The sequence below is a fragment of the Haliotis asinina genome, chromosome 5 (genome assembly GCF_037392515.1).
Source record: "Haliotis asinina isolate JCU_RB_2024 chromosome 5, JCU_Hal_asi_v2, whole genome shotgun sequence".
Taxonomy (NCBI): domain Eukaryota; kingdom Metazoa; phylum Mollusca; class Gastropoda; order Lepetellida; family Haliotidae; genus Haliotis; species Haliotis asinina.
Genome location: NC_090284.1, coordinates 57,079,819 through 57,103,065, shown reverse-complemented (window position 1 = coordinate 57,103,065; position 23,247 = coordinate 57,079,819). Strand labels below are relative to the sequence as shown.

The 23,247-nt window shown below is 40.6% G+C and overlaps 2 protein-coding genes across 2 annotated transcripts; both read right to left on the bottom strand.

Moving 5' to 3' along the window:
- Positions 1–40: 40 nt before the first annotated feature.
- Positions 41–4,373, bottom strand: LOC137283617 (E3 ubiquitin-protein ligase TRIM56-like). The gene is made up of 3 exons (XM_067815210.1): positions 4,121–4,373; positions 2,726–3,054; positions 41–2,292 (listed from the first exon to the last, which is right to left on the bottom strand). The coding sequence occupies exons 2-3, from the start codon at positions 3,024–3,026 to the stop codon at positions 644–646; spliced, it is 1,950 nt and encodes a 649-aa protein (XP_067671311.1). The 5' UTR covers positions 3,027–3,054; positions 4,121–4,373; the 3' UTR covers positions 41–643.
- A 3,449-nt stretch (positions 4,374–7,822) lies between these two features.
- LOC137283616 (E3 ubiquitin-protein ligase TRIM56-like) lies at positions 7,823–12,142 on the bottom strand. Its single transcript, XM_067815209.1, has 3 exons — positions 11,894–12,142; positions 10,503–10,831; positions 7,823–10,069 (listed from the first exon to the last, which is right to left on the bottom strand). Exons 2-3 carry the CDS (start codon positions 10,801–10,803, stop codon positions 8,421–8,423), a joined length of 1,950 nt encoding a protein of 649 aa, XP_067671310.1. The 5' UTR covers positions 10,804–10,831; positions 11,894–12,142; the 3' UTR covers positions 7,823–8,420.
- Positions 12,143–23,247: the final 11,105 nt, after the last annotated feature.

Here is a 23,247-nt window from a genome sequence, read left to right as displayed (position 1 = left end):
TGTGCCTGCGCATTTAATGAACAAAGCTCAGACGAGTAGGGCGTTTTAAAAACGTATTAATTACTCATTACATTAAAATTTACAAACAGAAAAAAAAGTCAAATTCGATAACAAGCAATCCGTTATTTACATTCGAGAAGGTAAAGTGGAGGACGAGAAGGTAAAGTGACTTTCATCTTTCCAGCTCTGTACATGCAGCTTAGGTTGATGTGCACACAGCCCCTTAGCGCTTTGGGCATAGACTACAGCTGTCATCTGTCATTCGCATAGGCTGGGTTATTTTCTACCACGCCAGGTCATCTTATACGTTTTACTTGATACATTCACAGATACATTCCCAGTTATTTTAACTTTGACAACAAAGGTTATAATCAAATCATGGATGAAGTGAAACAATAAACAATAGATTGAACAAAGATCAAAATGGGTGAAACAGCGACGTGCTTTGGTAATAATGTTAGGAAGTAGGAGTGGAAGACATTTATATATCACACGCACACGCACACGCACACGCACACGCACATGCACACGCACGCACGGATTAAAGCGCCTATCCAAAGACAGACCCAGTCGTGACTTGATATTATCAAGTCTGTGATACCAGAAGGTGCTGGGCACATCCATCCATGTGTGTGCGCCAGTTTCATAACATTAGGATAAATCGTTTGATGCCATCTTTATCACACACACATAAGGAGTCATGTCCGTCTACAGAGAGTCCCAATGGTGACTTGATATCATCCCGTGTTGTAATTACATCTCGAACAAACTTCCCCTTCTCGGTAAGCTGCACGACCTTGTTCAATCGTCTGTCTGCAAGAAGAACATATCCCGTGCGGGTCGCAACGATTCCACAAGGATCGCCTATTGCCTTGTCTAGCCCTGGAGCGTATGTCCACACAACATCCCCCTCTGACGTCAGACATTTTGCTACACCCTTCCAACAGTCGGACACAAGTATGTTACCCTTGCTACTCACGCTGATGTAGTACGGATAGGTAAAGGGTAACTCATCCCCAAGCCCGCTGATGGTCCTCAAAGCGTTCCCCTTCATATCTAAGATGTCCACGCAGTTAATGGCACCCGCAACTAAGGACGCGGGATTCAGGACAGCAACGCTGTAGTATCCCTTGGAGCTATGGATAGTTGAAAGCAATTGTAAATCAGGGGTCACCTGAACTGTAACCATCTGACGAGACCTTGGTATCGTGACGATAACCTGAGTTTCTTTGAAACGGGCAACAGCAAATGGAGAATTGCGGAGGGATATTTTGCTGTGGCATAAATTATCCTTCCTTGTGTAGAAGGATTTCACGCTCTGTTCATTCCAGTCGGTGACTACAACTGTCTCTGTGCCGTTCACGACAATAACAGTATTATCGCGTAGGTATGGTTCCGGTTCATTAACGTCTGTCCATCCGTCCATCGTGTCATATAACAAACAGTAAGAAGATGGTTTCTGCACCTCTTCATATGTAACATCAATCTTCCCAAGCTGAAGGTCATCCAGGATGTTCTGGACGTTCTCAAGATTAGGTGTAAACTTGATGTCATCTACTTTCCCTGTGGACTCCTTGTTCGAGCCATCACCAATATCTTTGGATCCGAACTCCCATACCTGATACGCGTCATACAGGTCCATCTCACTGTCCGATACCAAGGCCTGGTCAAGGAACTCAGAGTGTTGTCTGTACATCTGCATCTCGATTTCTTCGAGTTCCAGAACAGCCAAAGTGTCGCTGGTGATATTTCTCGTTATGGCATCGAGTTCATCTAACAGCTGTTGTTCCTTGAGTTTAATGTTTTCAACAACTACTTCCGTAATCGCCCGAATATGTCCACGTATACAACGATTCGTCTCTGCCAAACGTTTTATTTTTGATTCATGCTTTGATTTCTTAGTCCTTTTGTTCTGCAGGGCGTTTTGAATGATCTTTCTTTTCATGACCAACCCAGACTTCAGCAGCGGAAGTTGTGATTTGATCGTGACAACAGACTCGCATCTCCGATGGTGATGAACACTGCACGACTGACAGATCAGTTTTCTACAATCCATGCACAGAAATTTTACTTGCTCATCCGTATGGTCTGTACACAACAAATTTCGGTTCCTTTTCCGTCTGAGCTTCCTAGACAGCTCGGTAAGCTGGTGTTCACGTGATGCAGGGGATGCACGGTGTGTCCTCACGCATCTGTCACAAAGCGGCACTTCACAGTCAGGGCACCACAACGCTGCAAGAGTTGTCTCCCCTAGTTCCCAACACACATAACACTGTTGCGTGTCAGACCTGTCTGCAAACGATAATTTTCAATGAGTTATAGAACCTTTTGAATTCAAAATTAACCATCAGCATGACACATTTAATCTCAGTCACTTATCAAACCATATAACAGATATAGAATTTTGTTATTATTGAATTAGCAGCAATTCAGATGAAACATTTATTCAGCTGTAGGTCATAGCTATGGTATTGCAGTTAAATGGCTTTAAGGTCTTCAAGACCTATAAGCATTGGCATGGTTGTCTTTCAAAACAGCATTAGGGACGTAGGGGTAGTTTAGTGGTTAACGCTCACGTCTCATGCCAAATACCCGGGTTCGATTCCCCACATAAGTACAATGTGTGAAGCATATTTCTGATGTTTCACGTCGTGATATTGGTGGAATAAAGGCCAAAGCTAAGCTCACTCACTCACTCATTAAAACAGCGTTATGAATGAAATACCTGTGCTGATATGCTCTGCGTCATGTATGTCCGTCAACCGTTGTATAATGATGCTGGGTTTAATCTGCCCCGCCCATTCCTCCACCGGCTTGCTGGGGTCGGTGACCTTGGTGTCTTGTCGGCAGCAGGGACAGGGGATTGTCCTGGACTGTACAGCATCTGGTTTGGTTTGGATGTACGAGGTGACACATTTCCTACAGAATGTGTGATCACACGTCAGCGTACACGGGTCTGTGTACAGAGTATTGCACACTCGACAAGTCAGGAAGTCGACGGTCCTCTCTTCCACAGTTCCCGACATCCAACGCACTTGCGGCGACACTTGAGCTCTGCAAAGCGATATGATATCAATGTTAATTCTCTGCACTGACTGCAGCAGGACATATTGTTACAAATACAATACCGTTACCGTTCCCATGGGTTTCAGTGGTGACCAGATTTTAATCGCCCGTCTTCGAATATATTTACATAATTGCCAAGATTTGCAATAATTTTTAATTTTGTGGTTTCAAAACTGAATTACAAGGATGAGACAGGTGGGTGGGTCCGAGAGGTGCAATACGTTTTAAGTATGTGAGTATGAATAAGGCTTGTTTGTTGTTTATTCACACACTCTTCAGCAATATTCCCTCTGTATGGCAGGAGTATAAATAATTGAGTCGGGATAACAATTAGGTTAATTTGTCCCTTTAAACCTTTGAAATTTAGGGTTGAAAACAAGGATTCGTAAACAGGGGATGCTGGATTCGAACCCACAGTCAAAGAAAGCGTTGTTGTGTAACTCAAGGGACGCAACTCCGCAGGGCATGATACGGTAACACGCACGCACACACACTCACTCACTCGCACTCTTTCTCTGTCTCACACACAACAAACGCAGTAATAATGAAATACATTAATAATGTCAGAAAACCTGGCACACACGTAAAATATGACAAAATACACAGAAATGCCTACCTACAATTAATGCGTATTAGCTATTTTAGTAAGTTGTAAAGTTAAGAGCTGAGAAGAATCGTTAACTCTGTTCACTGCTTCCGTTTTCGAGATCAGTATACATGACAAAATCCCAATATTGGCACCTGATGTAATCAACTTTCTAAGATAATCAGCTTTCAAGGACCATGGATCTGAGAAACGCAAGGGTAATCTCATTTGAACAGCCGTGAAGCGCCAAGGGTCATGACCTGTGTTGTGCTCATGCGCAGTCGGATACGAGCGAGGTGTTCAACCTGGTGACAGTGTGACCGGGCGACGCCCATGGCTGTGTGTTGTTGAGCGATCACATGCCAATAAAGAGTGATTATTAAATTTCATCATACTTTCACCCAGAGACAAGTGTGCTGGGGGCATATTGATTAGTTATACAACTCACTATCTAGGGGTTGGAATTACCTTGCCTCGCCAGTATCTCACGATCTGCCAAGTTGAGACCCCGGGGACACCCTTCTCGTTGTCACGTACTCAAGCGACTGTTACTGATTGTACAGAGCATAACTTCTTGTATGTCACAGCTGATGTCACTCTCTCATGCAAAATGTCACTGTCCTTCAAACTGCACCCTGGTGTGATTTTATCGATCGCCACCGTCAGTGGAGAATAGACACAGGCTTCTTCGAGGTTTGGGAAAGGGGAGGTAACTGTGGAAGGCTTTTGCGACTTGTAAAGGTTGCACGACCCGTAAATGACAATCACATGCTCCCTGAGTGCCGTATGTAAACAAGTGAAAAGACAGAGGCATGTGACAGCTGAGACTGGATGAAATAGTGTAAAATGTTTCTTAAAAACACATCCACCCCTACCCAGTAATTACAACTTAACACAATTTTAAGCATTTAGTGCTGTCATTTTTATCACCATGACTTATGCTTAAGAGTGTACAGATATTTTCAAGTAGGTGACATTTGGTGCGGAACTGAAGTTGATGTGTTCAGCTTCCTGTGCTCGGAATGTTAGCCGCACAAGCTGGTCAGAAATTGTGTTCTATTGTTGCAGTTAAAGGCCTGACTGCACCCATATGTACATGGATTGGATGTTGATAACCTGGATGTGTTTTGCAAATATAAAAGGTTTTATGGAAATCTATGGGAAAACATTTGTTGTTGTGTAACCTTAAGAAGGGTAAGCACATTCGTACGGAACTATAGAAGAATATTGGATGAGAAAATAAAAATCAATAGTAAGGCGTGGCAACGAGATAATAAGACATGGTAACGAGATAATAAGCCGTGGTAACGAGATATTAAGGCGTGGTAACGAGATATTAAGGCGTGGTAACGAGATATTAAGGCGTGGTAACGTGATAATAAGGCGTGGCCATGAGATGAGAAGTCATGGCCACAACATAATTTGAGTTGATAATATTAATAACCATATTATTTTAAATCCGTAACATAATGTTAATATTTCATGAAATGTCAACTGTGTGATGAATATACAGAGACTGTCCAGCACCTTATCAGTGGATACTCTTCCTTGGCAAAAACAGCATATCTTAAAAGACATTGTGACATGGCACGTTGCTTCCACTATCGTCGTCGCCATGCCTGTGGTCTTGACTCCGAGGTCCATCCATGGTACGAACCTGAACATGTCCATGGCGTCATGTAAAATGGTGCTTTTACATTTCTTTGGACCAGGCCCATATACAAACTCAGAAGAATTCCTGTCGACAATTCTGATCTTGTCCTTTCTGATTAAGCTTTTCAATTCGGGAAAAACATGCTAAATATACGGACCTCGCCTTTGGAATGTTTTCGCTTGTATCCAAAGACTTTGTTCTCGGTGCCCTTGGTTTGGTACCTCCTACCAAACCTGATTTCCTATTGCAGATAAGGAGAGTATCTGTAGTTTCCACGGGAGCACAGTCCTTCCGACGCTCCCGATAATGCAGAAGGTTTTGATTATGGTTGCAATTCATCTTTTTTCTACTTGGCCACATCTACTACCTTCATGGTGGTACCATCTAAAGTACCACATTAATATTGTGGCCACCCGCTGTGTAAGTCCAGCGGAACAACAGCCGCAATATAACAAGGAATTTGGAAAAAAATCACTCGCTCTGTTACTAGAACATATAAGCTGGCGACACTAAAATGGTCGGGGTGAATAAGACCTAGTTATGACTTCCCACCGGAAGTGAAAAGATCAACAAACATTCACTACATAGGTGTACATTAATTGTTTACAGAACTAAAAGACTCTTTAGACTCTTGAGTTAGAAAATTATGCCCGAGGACTACAAGCCTACATTACATAAAAGCAATTGCGAAAAGACACGTTAAAATGTAGTAATAGATAGTTCTTACGGTCATCTATGCTATAAGGTTGAGCATATTTCATAATACTCTGAACATTCCTCATCACATCACCAGCAGAGCAGAAAAAAAGAAACACTACCACACTCACTCCGCATCCGTTTTCCAAAATGAGTTCTCCGCTCCGACAAAAATGTGTCTCAAGAGAGTCTTGAAAGGCCTGAACCTATAGATGTCGATAGCGGACGTCGGAGGCGACAAGCCGCCATGGAACTAGGGTTGTTTGCTCCGTGGCAGTACCCTGCGAGGTTAGTGCTAACTTTATGTACCTTAAGTACTATAACCAACTTGCTAAAATTGTGCAGGCAAGATTTATATGTACATTGATGGATCTGTTATAGATGTTCGTACAATTCGTACAATCAGCAGAAACAATGGCTACATTAGGAGTAAACATCAAGGTTGGAGCGGTTCTGAAGCTTGTGAACTCTTGCTAGTTCTTGTACCTAAAGAGCGTACACGAACAGGTCCATTCAGGCGTGTTGAAGAAAGCAATGTGTAATTTTAACAACATATGACAAAATGAGAAGAACGGCTCAAATTGTGAGTGAGACCATCTCTGTGCATGTGCACTAGCAACGTTACGATCTATTGCGTGCATGTTCTGACCATGACATGAAATATTGTAATCATCCGCGAAAGGGGACCCATCAAGGCAACTGTTCAAAACGTTAGTGAGGATGTTGATGTTGATCATTATTTGAGAGAAGATCCTCAAGAACCTTTCCTTTATTGTTTGCATCAGTACTTCCCTATACAAGGTTACGGGCGTTTATGTATATACAGGGCTTCGGGAGATGATCATAAAAGTTCTGAAGATCTGATGGGAGGACACTTGATGAAGGATAAATATGAAACAAACATAGAGTAAACCCAATGTTCAGAGTCATGCACACAGTAAGAGGTACAGGCTGGTGTTATTAGGGAAGGTGCCCTGCCTCACGTGGAGAGGATGCTTCCGGTAGCTTTAAACCACCAGTGGAGAAAAAGAGTGGCAGCCGACGTGTGAGCTTCATCACTGTAAAGACATGGTGTCGGCCTTATAGAGGGAAGTGCATTTTAAAGTAAATTCCCGAAACATTGCACTGGCCACTCAGTGTGTTAGCACGTGTAAAGGCTAACACGTGTAAAGTTGGAAAAACATTTTCGTTGGTAGTGAGAAACAGTGCGCTTTGGGGTAAACTGGCATTTTATTCTGACATCCTCATTTAGTTTTGATGTGGTAACATCATCATTTAGTTTTCATGTGGTGGTTATGATCAGATCTAGGATGGGTGGGTAAAACATTATCTTGTCATGCCGACAACCCGGGTTCGATTCCCCACATAGGTACAATATGTGAAGCCCATGTCTGGTGTCCCCAGTTGTGATATTGCCGGAATATTTCTGAAAGCTGCGTAAAACGATACTCTCTCACCCTGATGGAGGGTCAACGGTCACGTGATTGTTCGAGGCTGTATTCAGCAGGACTATGGTTCTGTGGTGGAGTCCTCGGGGCCTTGTTTTCTCTCAGTAAACGTGCTATCATGAGTAATCAATAATTCTCATAAGCAGCTTGTATTGATTTAGCGCTTGCTTGCCGGTAGGCGTGGTCCTCTGTGCAAAGACCACAGGTCACAAGTCAGTTGGAAATAATGGCAGATGAATGAACCATATATTTTATTTGGACGTTTCGTGTCCATCAGCGAGTTGAGTTGAGTTCACGTCGCATCAGCATTTTGCAGCCATATAACTACGCCTGTGTGCCTGCGCATTTAATGAACAAAGCTCAGACGAGTAGGGCGTTTTAAAAACGTATTAATTACTCATTACATTAAAATTTACAAACAGAAAAAAAAGTCAAATTCGATAACAAGCAATCCGTTATTTACATTCGAGAAGGTAAAGTGGAGGACGAGAAGGTAAAGTGACTTTCATCTTTCCAGCTCTGTACATGCAGCTTAGGTTGATGTGCACACAGCCCCTTAGCGCTTTGGGCATAGACTACAGCTGTCATCTGTCATTCGCATAGGCTGGGTTATTTTCTACCACGCCAGGTCATCTTATACGTTTTACTTGATACATTCACAGATACATTCCCAGTTATTTTAACTTTGACAACAAAGGTTATAATCAAATCATGGATGAAGTGAAACAATAAACAATAGATTGAACAAAGATCAAAATGGGTGAAACAGCGACGTGCTTTGGTAATAATGTTAGGAAGTAGGAGTGGAAGACATTTATATATCACACGCACACGCACACGCACACGCACATGCACACGCACGCACGGATTAAAGCGCCTATCCAAAGACAGACCCAGTCGTGACTTGATATTATCAAGTCTGTGATACCAGAAGGTGCTGGGCACATCCATCCATGTGTGTGCGCCAGTTTCATAACATTAGGATAAATCGTTTGATGCCATCTTTATCACACACACATAAGGAGTCATGTCCGTCTACAGAGAGTCCCAATGGTGACTTGATATCATCCCGTGTTGTAATTACATCTCGAACAAACTTCCCCTTCTCGGTAAGCTGCACGACCTTGTTCAATCGTCTGTCTGCAAGAAGAACATATCCCGTGCGGGTCGCAACGATTCCACAAGGATCGCCTATTGCCTTGTCTAGCCCTGGAGCGTATGTCCACACAACATCCCCCTCTGACGTCAGACATTTTGCTACACCCTTCCAACAGTCGGACACAAGTATGTTACCCTTGCTACTCACGCTGATGTAGTACGGATAGGTAAAGGGTAACTCATCCCCAAGCCCGCTGATGGTCCTCAAAGCGTTCCCCTTCATATCTAAGATGTCCACGCAGTTAATGGCACCCGCAACTAAGGACGCGGGATTCAGGACAGCAACGCTGTAGTATCCCTTGGAGCTATGGATAGTTGAAAGCAATTGTAAATCAGGGGTCACCTGAACTGTAACCATCTGACGAGACCTTGGTATCGTGACGATAACCTGAGTTTCTTTGAAACGGGCAACAGCAAATGGAGAATTGCGGAGGGATATTTTGCTGTGGCATAAATTATCCTTCCTTGTGTAGAAGGATTTCACGCTCTGTTCATTCCAGTCGGTGACTACAACTGTCTCTGTGCCGTTCACGACAATAACAGTATTATCGCGTAGGTATGGTTCCGGTTCATTAACGTCTGTCCATCCGTCCATCGTGTCATATAACAAACAGTAAGAAGATGGTTTCTGCACCTCTTCATATGTAACATCAATCTTCCCAAGCTGAAGGTCATCCAGGATGTTCTGGACGTTCTCAAGATTAGGTGTAAACTTGATGTCATCTACTTTCCCTGTGGACTCCTTGTTCGAGCCATCACCAATATCTTTGGATCCGAACTCCCATACCTGATACGCGTCATACAGGTCCATCTCACTGTCCGATACCAAGGCCTGGTCAAGGAACTCAGAGTGTTGTCTGTACATCTGCATCTCGATTTCTTCGAGTTCCAGAACAGTCAAAGTGTCGCTGGTGATATTTCTCGTTATGGCATCGAGTTCATCTAACAGCTGTTGTTCCTTGAGTTTAATGTTTTCAACAACTACTTCCGTAATCGCCCGAATATGTCCACGTATACAACGATTCGTCTCTGCCAAACGTTTTATTTTTGATTCATGCTTTGATTTCTTAGTCCTTTTGTTCTGCAGGGCGTTTTGAATGATCTTTCTTTTCATGACCAACCCAGACTTCAGCAGCGGAAGTTGTGATTTGATCGTGACAACAGACTCGCATCTCCGATGGTGATGAACACTGCACGACTGACAGATCAGTTTTCTACAATCCATGCACAGAAATTTTACTTGCTCATCCGTATGGTCTGTACACAACAAATTTCGGTTCCTTTTCCGTCTGAGCTTCCTAGACAGCTCGGTAAGCTGGTGTTCACGTGATGCAGGGGATGCACGGTGTGTCCTCACGCATCTGTCACAAAGCGGCACTTCACAGTCAGGGCACCACAACGCTGCAAGAGTTGTCTCCCCTAGTTCCCAACACACATAACACTGTTGCGTGTCAGACCTGTCTGCAAACGATAATTTTCAATGAGTTATAGAACCTTTTGAATTCAAAATTAACCATCAGCATGACACATTTAATCTCAGTCACTTATCAAACCATATAACAGATATAGAATTTTGTTATTATTGAATTAGCAGCAATTCAGATGAAACATTTATTCAGCTGTAGGTCATAGCTATGGTATTGCAGTTAAATGGCTTTAAGGTCTTCAAGACCTATAAGCATTGGCATGGTTGTCTTTCAAAACAGCATTAGGGACGTAGGGGTAGTTTAGTGGTTAACGCTCACGTCTCATGCCAAATACCCGGGTTCGATTCCCCACATAAGTACAATGTGTGAAGCATATTTCTGGTGTTTCACGTCGTGATATTGGTGGAATAAAGGCCAAAGCTAAGCTCACTCACTCACTCATTAAAACAGCGTTATGAATGAAATACCTGTGCTGATATGCTCTGCGTCATGTATGTCCGTCAACCGTTGTATAATGATGCTGGGTTTAATCTGCCCCGCCCATTCCTCCACCGGCTTGCTGGGGTCGGTGACCTTGGTGTCTTGTCGGCAGCAGGGACAGGGGATTGTCCTGGACTGTACAGCATCTGGTTTGGTTTGGATGTACGAGGTGACACATTTCCTACAGAATGTGTGATCACACGTCAGCGTACACGGGTCTGTGTACAGAGTATTGCACACTCGACAAGTCAGGAAGTCGACGGTCCTCTCTTCCACAGTTCCCGACATCCAACGCACTTGCGGCGACACTTGAGCTCTGCAAAGCGATATGATATCAATGTTAATTCTCTGCACTGACTGCAGCAGGACATATTGTTACAAATACAATACCGTTACCGTTCCCATGGGTTTCAGTGGTGACCAGATTTTAATCGCCCGTCTTCGAATATATTTACATAATTGCCAAGATTTGCAATAATTTTTAATTTTGTGGTTTCAAAACTGAATTACAAGGATGAGACAGGTGGGTGGGTCCGAGAGGTGCAATACGTTTTAAGTATGTGAGTATGAATAAGGCTTGTTTGTTGTTTATTCACACACTCTTCAGCAATATTCCCTCTGTATGGCAGGAGTATAAATAATTGAGTCGGGATAACAATTAGGTTAATTTGTCCCTTTAAACCTTTGAAATTTAGGGTTGAAAACAAGGATTCGTAAACAGGGGATGCTGGATTCGAACCCACAGTCAAAGAAAGCGTTGTTGTGTAACTCAAGGGACGCAACTCCGCAGGGCATGATACGGTAACACGCACACACACTCACTCACTCGCACTCTTTCTCTGTCTCACACACAACAAACGCAGTAATAATGAAATACATTAATAATGTCAGAAAACCTGGCACACACGTAAAATATGACAAAATACACAGAAATGCCTACCTACAATTAATGCGTATTAGCTATTTTAGTAAGTTGTAAAGTTAAGAGCTGAGAAGAATCGTTAACTCTGTTCACTGCTTCCGTTTTCGAGATCAGTATACATGACAAAATCCCAATATTGGCACCTGATGTAATCAACTTTCTAAGATAATCAGCTTTCAAGGACCATGGATCTGAGAAACGCAAGGGTAATCTCATTTGAACAGCCGTGAAGCGCCAAGGGTCATGACCTGTGTTGTGCTCATGCGCAGTCGGATACGAGCGAGGTGTTCAACCTGGTGACAGTGTGACCGGGCGACGCCCATGGCTGTGTGTTGTTGAGCGATCACATGCCAATAAAGAGTGATTATTAAATTTCATCATACTTTCACCCAGAGACAAGTGTGCTGGGGGCATATTGATTAGTTATACAACTCACTATCTAGGGGTTGGAATTACCTTGCCTCGCCAGTATCTCACGATCTGCCAAGTTGAGACCCCGGGGACACCCTTCTCGTTGTCACGTACTCAAGCGACTGTTACTGATTGTACAGAGCATAACTTCTTGTATGTCACAGCTGATGTCACTCTCTCATGCAAAATGTCACTGTCCTTCAAACTGCACAATGGTGTGATTTTATCGATCGCCACCGTCAGTGGAGAATAGACACAGGCTTCTTCGAGGTTCGGGAAAGGGGAGGTAACTGTGGAAGGCTTTTGCGACTTGTAAAGGTTGCACGACCCGTAAATGACAATCACATGCTCCCTGAGTGCCGTATGTAAACAAGTGAAAAGACAGAGGCATGTGACAGCTGAGATTGGATGAAATAGTGTAAAATGTTTCTTAAAAACACATCCACCCCTACCCAGTAATTACAACTTAACACAATTTTAAGCATTTAGTGCTGTCATTTTTATCACCATGACTTATGCTTAAGAGTGTACAGAACACGTCACAATTTAATTCTGGACTCACAAAAGTCCAGAAACTCTCAGCACTGTGGCCACTCTCTCACAAGGGATTTCGCAAAATTAAACAGGCAGTTGTTATGTATATGTGCTAAGGATGAAAAAATGAAAACAATTTTTTTCGAAAACTCAAAATTTAAACTCGCTCGCCCATGGGCACGCCCATGGGAGAACAGTGGCCAGTGGGTGGGCCCATGGGCAGGCCCATGGGCGAAAGTGTTTAATTTCATCCAGAATAAATGTTTTGGAGGTTGTAAATGAATGAAAAACTGTTAATAAGTATCATGACACAAATTTCAGCTTGTTGTGACTTGACTCTGCTAACTGACAGCGATTTTAAAAAATCTCGCCCATGGGTGAAAAACATGGACGAGAATAATTAATTTCATTGAAACTACATGTTTTGTTTTTTCAGGCGTTGCAGTTTTTCAATAAATGAACGTGTATTTATTAGTGTCTTGCACGAAATTAAGCTTATTTTGACTTAATTCGGCTAATTAAGAGTGATTTTTCAAAACGCCTCGCCCATGGGCGAAAACCATTTGGCCCATGGGTGAGAATATTTACTTTTACTCAAAATACACCTTTTCCCATGTTTTGGAGGTTGTGAATGGATGAAAGTATGTTCATAAGTATCATGTCACAAAATTCAACTCATTTTGAATTAATTCCGTTAATTTAGAGCTATTTAACAAAATCTCACCCATGGGAGAGAATATTTCCTTTTACCCCAAACACATCTTTTCCAATATTTGGCGGATGTAAATGAATGAAAGTACATTTATGAGTATCATGACAAAAATTTCAACTCATTTTGACTTAATTCCTCTAAATGAGAGCAATTTTTAAAACTCTCGCCCATGGGAGAAAGACATTTTGGCCCATGGGCGAGAATATTTGCCTTCACTCAAAATACATCTTTTCCTGTGGTTTGGAGGTGTAAATGAATGCAGATATATTTATGAGTATCATGACACAAAATTCAACTGATTTTGACTTAATTTTGCGAATTCAGGAAGATTTTTAAAAATATGCCAGAATAATCACTTTTACTCAAAATACATCTTTTAGTTTAGCATGTTTCGTTTTAATAGTGTGGTCTCCATTTTTAGCAATTCCCGTTTGCCCGTCCCGGCTTTTCTTCGTCCGAGGTTTTATGGGGTATTCTCCTATTTGTCAGACCAGAAATTATCTACAACAGGGGTAGGTCACTCGCTTGTTTTCTTTACCATTTGTACTAATTAGTATGCGCCTCCTCATGCTCCAATGCACACAGTGACCTGATTCGTCTCCATCGCAACTTAGGCTGCGTTTAACAGTACTTCAGCCAGTTTACTGTATCAGTCGAAATCTTACAATGAATGAATGAATGAATGAAGAGCAAGAAGTATATGTGAATGAATGAAAGAAATGATAAAAGAAAGAAGTGCATATGTGAATGAATGAGAAAGATATAATAAAAGAAAGAAGTACATATGTGAATGAATGAAAGAATAAATGATACACCACGGCCATCCCTTCCAAAACATGCTAAAGAACGCAAAACTATCGTTAGATCACATGTGTTAACATAACCTTGTTATTGTCTCCCTGGTCAGACAGGTTAAAACAACAAACTATCTGGTTGACTGCACAGTTGCCTGTTGACGTAGTATACCCACATCACCTACTTTTTTAGTAATTCCCGTTTGCCCGTCCCGGCTTTTCTTCGTCCGAGGTTTTATGGGGTATTCTCCTATTTGTCAGACCAGAAATTATCTACAACAGGGGTAGGTCACTCGCTTGTTTTCTTTAATTAGTTTGCGCCTCCTCATGCTCCAATGCACACAGTGACCTGATTCGTCTCCATCGCAACTTAGGCTGCGTTTAACAGTACTTCAGCCAGTTTACTGTATCAGTCGAAATCTTACAATGAATGAATGAATGAATGAAGAGCAAGAAGTATATGTGAATGAATGAAAGAAATGATAAAAGAAAGAAGTGCATATGTGAATGAATGAGAAAGATATAATAAAAGAAAGAAGTACATATGTGAATGAATGAAAGAATAAATGATACACCACGGCCATCCCTTCCAAAACATGCTAAAGAACGCAAAACTATCGTTAGATCACATGTGTTAACATAACCTTGTTATTGTCTCCCTGGTCAGACAGGTTAAAACAACAAACTATCTGGTTGACTGCACAGCTGCCTGTTGACGTAGTATACCCACATCACCTACTTTTTTAGTAATTCCCGTTTGCCCGTCCCGGCTTTTCTTCTTCCGAGGTTTTATGGGGTATTCTCCTATTTGTCAGACCAGAAATTATCTACAACAGGGGTAGGTCACTCGCTTGTTTTCTTTAATTAGTTTGCGCCTCCTCATGCTCCAATGCACACAGTGACCTGATTCGTCTCCATCGCAACTTAGGCTGCGTTTAACAGTACTTCAGCCAGTTTACTGTATCAGTCGAAATCTTACAATGAATGAATGAATGAATGAAGAGCAAGAAGTATATGTGAATGAATGAAAGAAATGATAAAAGAAAGAAGTGCATATGTGAATGAATGAGAAAGATATAATAAAAGAAAGAAGTACATATGTGAATGAATGAAAGAATAAATGATACACCACGGCCATCCCTTCCAAAACATGCTAAAGAACGCAAAACTATCGTTAGATCACATGTGTTAACATAACCTTGTTATTGTCTCCCTGGTCAGACAGGTTAAAACAACAAACTATCTGGTTGACTGCACAGCTGCCTGTTGACGTAGTATACCCACATCACCTACTTTTCCTGCGTAACCTTCATCTACATCACCACCCTTAATATATTGAGCAGGGAGCACAGAAGGCCGTATAGATGTAACCACTGAACCGTGGCGTCTCTCTGCTCCCAAGTTCCCAAGTGGGGGTGTCCTTCTCTACCTCCTCCATTAATCTTAAAACATCTAACAAGCTCAACGCATGCATCTTTTTATTAAAATGTGATGTTATACATAATCATAAGAGTATTTTTATGTATTATTCAGTTGATAAATTATTATTTTATTTTATATACATACATACATACATACATACATACATACATACATACATACATACATACATACATACATACATACATACATACATACATACATACATACATACATACATACATACATACATACATACATACATACATACATACATGTATGACACGCTGGACAGGTCTGGGGCATTTTGTGTTAATTCACCATTCCCATTTTCATAATGCTTAAAAAAGACACTCATTAATCTACCACAGAGTTTTGTCATTCCTTCACTCCAACATGGTTGCTAAATCCCCTATGATCATGGTATATCGACTCTGCCATACCCAGTTCACCTAATCCTGAGAAATCAACCAGTCATGACATACCCACATCGCCTAATTAATTTTCCGTACCTATCGAGTAAAAAATACATAAAATGGGAGGACACCTTGTTAACTAATGGGAGTGAGCCTTGTAGGGAGTACCCTCACTCTCACAAACCCACATATTGAGGAGAAGCGGGCGTGTTTGTCGGGGATTTTGCTAAATAAATCGTACATAAACATGTAAAATATTTTGCTTTGATTCTGTAACTACCCACATTATGACATTGAGACCATTTTGATTTATCGAGTAAAATACGATTGAATAGTTTTGAGTGAGTGAGTGAGTGAGTTTAGTTTTACGCCGCACTCAGCAATATTCCAGCTATATGGCGGCGGTCTGTAAATAATCGAGTCTGGACCAGACAATCCAGTGATCAACAACATGAGCATCGATCTGCGCAATTGGGAACCGATGACATGCGTCAACCAAGTCAGCGAGCCTGACCACCCGATCCCGTTAGTCGCCTCTTACGACAAGCTGAGTCGCCTTTTATGGCAAGCATGGGTTGCTGAAGGCCTATTCTACCCCGGGACCTTCACGGGTCGAATAGTTTTGAGTTTGAATCTTGCCACTTTAGCGCTCTATCTTTTTAAATGGGGCGTGCATACTAATATTTAGGTGGTTTTTAGTATTCCATCTATTTGTTTAAATTAATTGATTTACCTTATTTTGCTTTGTTTGGGTTTTTTTTATTGCTAGTGGCCCAGCGAGTGAGTCTGCTTTGATACCTGTAAATTTATTCTGACGTTTGACGAGCGGGACGTAAACAAGAACATATATGGATCCCCTGCATCAATACATATTAAAGTGTTTGAAACATTATTCTAGACCATTATTTGTACACAACTCATGAAATGTACCTGAAAGATCAAGGTTCATAAGAACGTACAGGGCACATTTCTCCTACCCCATTTAAGAATGTCCATTTCTGATTGGTTCACGTGGCCTTGCGAGGGAGAATAGATAATTAAGTTTTACCCCGCCACGTGGGAAAAGCCTGCATCCACGTCAGTCAGTGAACTGTAAAGCAGTGGTTCGAATCGACTATAGTTAGTACCATGTTAATATAATACATGGTTTCAGCTTGTTTTGATGCTCTTTTTACATAAAGTGATATTTAAACATTCGTTATGGTAAATACGGTGTAGCAATGTGATGAAGAGTATGCGGGTTTTCTTCATTCCATTTCATCCACCGATGAGAATGGTGGTATCCTCTTTTGGTTCACACCCGGATTGTCGATTGTTTTATCAAATACACAACAGGACTGTCGAAAAGCAGTGGAGTGTGACAGTGCTCAACACTGTTCTAATGACACCCTGAGCGTCGACTACCTTGGAGAACTTGTGCCCAAGAATAGCAGAAGACTCGTCTCTACGCTAATTAACGAGCTAAAACACATACACAAAGACTTCGGTGAAAGAATGAGCTGTGGAACCAATTCCTGAATGATAGTCGTCGCACGAACAGTAGTCGAGAAGTTGGCGTCATCGTGAATCGAGCAATGCAATGTAAACTGCATATTGTGACACAGTGGCCACAATAAAGAATAAAGAAGAACTTGACAGAAGGCTTCAGCGTCTCAACGAGCAGCTCCAAAGACAAGAGATTTCCGTAATGAGCTGTGCTCATCAGACTGTCTGCCTCACTCATAGTGACCACATTACTGTACTTACTGTACGTATTTGGTTTTCCTTCATGTCCGGAGCGTCGAACGCCATAGTGTTGACACCTGATTACCTCCTTACGTAATACCCGAAACATCGAATTTACAAACATTTCAATTCAATTTTAGACAGCCCAGGCAAGTCGTTTGTTTAAAGAGTAAGAGGATTAGGAGGCATGGTCGACAAGATTTCTTTGTTTAACTAATCCCACACGGCCTTCACCAATAGAGGGAATGATTTCTGTTCAGTTATGACATTGCTGTTCTCCATATGTCTCTATTTTCTCCACACATCTCCATGTTGTTGTATATTTGCGTGTTTTGTAACTCTGACTGGGACTGGTGAACAAGCTTTACAGTACCTCACCCATACAGCATATAATACAAAATATAAATGAAGCATGTGTCGTCATCCATATGAACTATCACGTAATAACATATGCATACATATCATTACATCAAATACATCTATCATAAAAGTAAACATGAAAAACATGAGTTATGGTTTGTTGTGTCTAACTAGCTCCTTGTAGAAACACTGAACATTTGTGAGAAGGTTTTTGACAAGTTAATTAGTTTCCTGTTAAAAAATTAAAAATCAAGCTTTGTGTTTTATGATAAAATCGTGGACGGATTCAACTATTTTCTGGTTTTCACAGTGAATAAGTTCTTTTCCGTTCACCGAAGTCATCATAGACCACAGTGAGAAAAGGTCGATCTTCAAGCACTAAGGAAGACCATGATAGCGTATGGAGTACGTGTGTCTTGGTCATCTCCTCCGTTACCCCCTCCCCGAATCCACACCCCACCAGGGCGTGTAGGACTTGTCTCGGTGGATAAAAAGGGACTCCTATAACCCCATATACCCCTAATCACAATGCTATAATTTGTCGTTTTTGTGTATCCGGTTTTGTGTATTCTGTAATATTGTATAGTACTGGTGAAGTGTTAATCAAAGCAATATGTTGCTTGCTAAACGAACCACATTCTTTGAGAATCAAAATATGTTTTAAGCACATTTCCAAAATTGAAATGCAGCATGCACACAATAACTAAATTGGAAGGAATATCGTGCCGGACAAGGTTTTCCAGAGCACCTGCACATAAATGTCAATGTCTTTCAAAGACTAATATGTGTAGGTCTTGCAAAAAGACAAAGCAGGTATGCTTGACAAAGTTCTTGCAAAGGAGGTTTATACACAACACCAAAACCAACTGGTCAGCTCGACGTCTTATAAAACAATCAATTCGAGATTTCCTTTGAATGTGAGATATTTGGCTGCGCGTCTTGCGCAATCAGTCTTTTTCATCCATATACACTCACGAACACCTGTTCATTTCAAAGCTGGTGTCCTCTAATGACCTAATGTGATCCATGGATGAATTTTGTATATGACAAGTAAAATACACTTGAAAGCGGCAGCTGTTTTACTCCAATAAACAAGACCAGCGGACGAGACATGACTTTTTCGGCGCAAATTGTCGTAAGCGCTTTGCGGAAATTACGTAAGTGAACGCGGAAGAAACAGAAAGCGGCATCGTTCCGCTCAGTTTCCATTGTCTTTGCGAGTTATGCTGAGATACTCAACAAACTGAGATAAAAGTCAAAATGATGAAAAGTGGAAATCAGTATGTGGATTAAAACTTGAAAATCACTCATGAAGTCTCTGACAAAGTAATATCTGTTCAGGTCATGATCATTTGGGAAAAAAACACGAAAGTTCTATGGATATACAACTTCCTATAAGGTAAGCAGCATTTCGGCGTAGCTGTTAAACTCGTTATCAAGAAAGGGATATCTTACAGGTAGTCCTGTAAGTTAAACCTTTGTTTTGGGTCGAGGTCAAAATCGTTTGGTGTAGTGACAACGGTGTTGTTTTATGGGATTAGACACGGATTTTCCATAAAAAAAGTAAAATGTGTGTCCTCAGGAAACGAAATAAGACACGTGTACCAGAATGTAAGTGAATCGATGTTAGCGAGTTCAATCAGTGACTTCAGTTAACAAAATGGGCTTTCAGTTCACTCATTCCATTAGTAATGAGTTATTTAGTTTCTTGACAAAATTGCTTGCAAAGTGAATGTTGAAAATGACAGTTTTCAGGATCATTTTAACAACTTCAGTTATGGCAAATGCGCTGCTATGCTTCACGTTTCGTCCTACTTATTTTACGGGAAGATACCTTTGTGTAAACAGCTATATGTTCATTTTGAGAAATGGTAAAAAGGGAGAATATATCACGTGAAAATGAATTTTGAAAGACTGCAGATCAACAGTTCCAGCTGTCTCAACAACACAATTTCTAAAATACTTAGAGACCACAATCACGAAAGCCAAAGTAAATCTTTTCGAGTGTAGCAAAAATAGTGAAAATTTATTTAGAAAATAGAAAAGTAAACGCAAATTCAATCTTGATTACATTACGTATTCCTCATAGTCCGATATAATGATTACACATTAATAGTATGGATACGTTAATCTATAGTTTAAACCAATCTCCTCAAGTAATCGGGACTGGATTGGCAAGCATACACATACATATCAATGCCGCTCCATACCAATAATATAATTACATAACATACATGATAACAACACTTCATGTTCCGCTCGTCAAACGTCAGAATAAATTTACAGTTATCAAAGCAGACTAACAGGCCCACTAGCAGTACAAAACAAAAACAAATATATTAATAAATCCAAATGAATAGATGGAATACTAAAAAAATATACACGAACCCTTTAAAAAGGTAGAGTGCAAAAGTGGCAAACCGGTAAAATATGCCAATATTCAAACTCAAAACTATACAATTGTATTTTACTCGATAAATCAGAATGGTCTCAATGTCATAATGTCGGTAAGTTGTTTCAAAGGCATTTAGAAGTTGGAGGAATGAAACTACAAGTGCTTTATGGTTCAACTTCTTTATTCTACAAGGTCACAACGTTTCGAGACAGATTCTAGTCTCTTCTTCAGGTGAAGTGAGGGTAAACCTAAAGGGTTGCAGTATATATACACATAACAGTAGACTGATAACAATGGGTAACAAGATATACAGGTTTCTATTAATTGATGTACAGGCTTCAATCAATTGAAGCCTGTACATAATTTGAAGCCTGTACATCTATCAATTGAAGCCTGTACATCAATTAATAGAAACCTTTAGTTTTACCCTCACTTCACCTGAAGAAGAGACTAGAATCTGTCTCGAAACGTTGTGACCTTGTAGAATAAAGACGTTGAACCATAAAGCACTTTTAGTTTAGTTAGTATAATGTGGGTAGTTACAGAATCGAAGCAAAATATTGTGCATATATGTATCATGAAATAATAATTTATCAACTGAATAATACATAAAAATACTCTTATGATATGTATAACATCACATTTGAGTAAACAAATGCATGCGTTGAGCTTGTTAGATGTTTTAAAGATTAATGGAATAGGTAGAAAAGGACACCCCCACTTGGAAACTTGGGAGCAGAGAGACGCCACGGTTCAGTGGTTACAGCTATAGGGCCTTCTGTGCTCTCTGCTCAATATATTAATGGTGGTGATGTAGATGAAGGTTACGCAGGAAAAGTAGGTGATGTGGGTATACTACGTCAACAGGCAGCTGTGCAGTCAACCAGATAGTTTGTTGTTTTAACCTGTCTGACAATTGTTACGTCTGACCAGGGAGACAATAACAAGCTGATGTTAACACATGTGATCTAACGATAGTTTTGCTTTCTTTAACATGTTTTGGAAGGGGTGGCCGTGGTGTATCATTTATTCTTTCATTCATTCACATATGTACTTCTTTCTTTTATTATATCTTTCTCATTCATTCACATATGCACTTCTTTCTTTTATCATTTCTTTCATTCATTCACATATACTTCTTGCTCTTCATTCATTCATTCATTGTAAGATTTCGACTGATACAGTAAACTGGCTGAAGTACTGTTAAACGCAGCCTAAGTTGCGATGGAGACGAATCAGGTCACTGTGTGCATTGGAGCATGAGGAGGCGCATACTAATTAGTACAAATGGTAAAGAAAACAAGCGAGTGACCTACCCCTGTTGTAGATAATTTCTGGTCTGACAAATAGGAGAATACCCCATAAAACCTCGGACGAAGAAAAGCCGGGACGGGCAAACGGGAATTGCTAAAAATGGAGACCACACTATTAAAACGAAACATGCTAAACTAAAAGATGTATTTTGAGTAAAAGTGATTATTCTGGCATATTTTTAAAAATCTTCCTGAATTCGCAAAATTAAGTCAAAATCAGTTGAATTTTGTGTCATGATACTCATAAATATATCTGCATTCATTTACACCTCCAAACCACAGGAAAAGATGTATTTTGAGTGAAGGCAAATATTCTCGCCCATGGGCCAAAATGTCTTTCTCACATGGGCGAGAGTTTTAAAAATTGCTCTCATTTAGAGGAATTAAGTCAAAATGAGTTGAAATTTTTGTCATGATACTCATAAATGTACTTTCATTCATTTACATCCGCCAAATATTGGAAAAGATGTGTTTGGGGTAAAAGGAAATATTCTCTCCCATGGGTGAGATTTTGTTAAATAGCTCTAAATTAACGGAATTAATTCAAAATGAGTTGAATTTTGTGACATGATACTTATGAACATACTTTCATCCATTCACAACCTCCAAAACATGGGAAAAGGTGTATTTTGAGTAAAAGTAAATATTCTCACCCATGGGCCAAATGGTTTTCGCCCATGGGCGAGGCGTTTTGAAAAATCACTCTTAATTAGCCGAATTAAGTCAAAATAAGCTTAATTTCGTGCAAGACACTAATAAATACACGTTCATTTATTGAAAAACTGCAACGCCTGAAAAAACAAAACATGTAGTTTCAATGAAATTAATTATTCTCGTCCATGTTTTTCACCCATGGGCGAGATTTTTTAAAATCGCTGTCAGTTAGCAGAGTCAAGTCACAACAAGCTGAAATTTGTGTCATGATACTTATTAACAGTTTTTCATTCATTTACAACCTCCAAAACATTTATTCTGGATGAAATTAAACACTTTCGCCCATGGGCCTGCCCATGGGCCCACCCATTGGCCACTGTTCTCCCATGGGCGTGCCCATGGGCGAGCGAGTTTAAATTTTGAGTTTTCGAAAAAAATGTTTTTCATTTTTTCAACCTTAGCACATATACATAACAGCTGCCTGTTTAATTTTGCGAAATCCCTTGTGAGAGAGTGGCCACAGTGCTGAGAGTTTCTGGACTTTTGTGAGTCCAGAATTAAATTGTGACGTGTTACAGATATTTTCAAGTAGGTGACATTTGGTGCGGAACTGAAGTTGATGTGTTCAGCTTCCTGTGCTCGGAATGTTAGCCGCACATGCTGGTCAGAAATTGTGTTCTATTGTTGCAGTTAAAGGCCTGACTGCACCCATATGTACATGGATTGGATGTTGATAACCTGGATGTGTTTTGCAAATATAAAAGGTTTTATGGAAATCTATGGGAAAACATTTGTTGTTGTGTAACCTTAAGAAGGGTAAGCACATTCGTACGGAACTATAGAAGAATATTGGATGAGAAAATAAAAATCAATAGTAAGGCGTGGCAACGAGATAATAAGACATGGTAACGAGATAATAAGCCGTGGTAACGAGATATTAAGGCGTGGTAACGAGATATTAAGGCGTGGTAACGAGATATTAAGGCGTGGCCATGAGATGAGAAGTCATGGCCACAACATAATTTGAGTTGATAATATTAATAACCATATTATTTTAAATCCGTAACATAATGTTAA

What these genes read in the sequence shown, in the direction of transcription:
- LOC137283617 (XM_067815210.1), bottom strand. Translation starts at nt 3,026, where the DNA reads ATGTCGGGAACTGTGGAAGAGAGGACCGTCGACTTCCTGACTTGTCGA. An exon ending in CGCAGAGCATATCAGCACAG is followed by an intron (nt 2,293 to 2,725) that starts GTATTTCATTCA and finishes TATCGTTTGCAG; the next exon opens with ACAGGTCTGACACGCAACAG.
- LOC137283616 (XM_067815209.1), bottom strand. Translation starts at nt 10,803, where the DNA reads ATGTCGGGAACTGTGGAAGAGAGGACCGTCGACTTCCTGACTTGTCGA. An exon ending in CGCAGAGCATATCAGCACAG is followed by an intron (nt 10,070 to 10,502) that starts GTATTTCATTCA and finishes TATCGTTTGCAG; the next exon opens with ACAGGTCTGACACGCAACAG.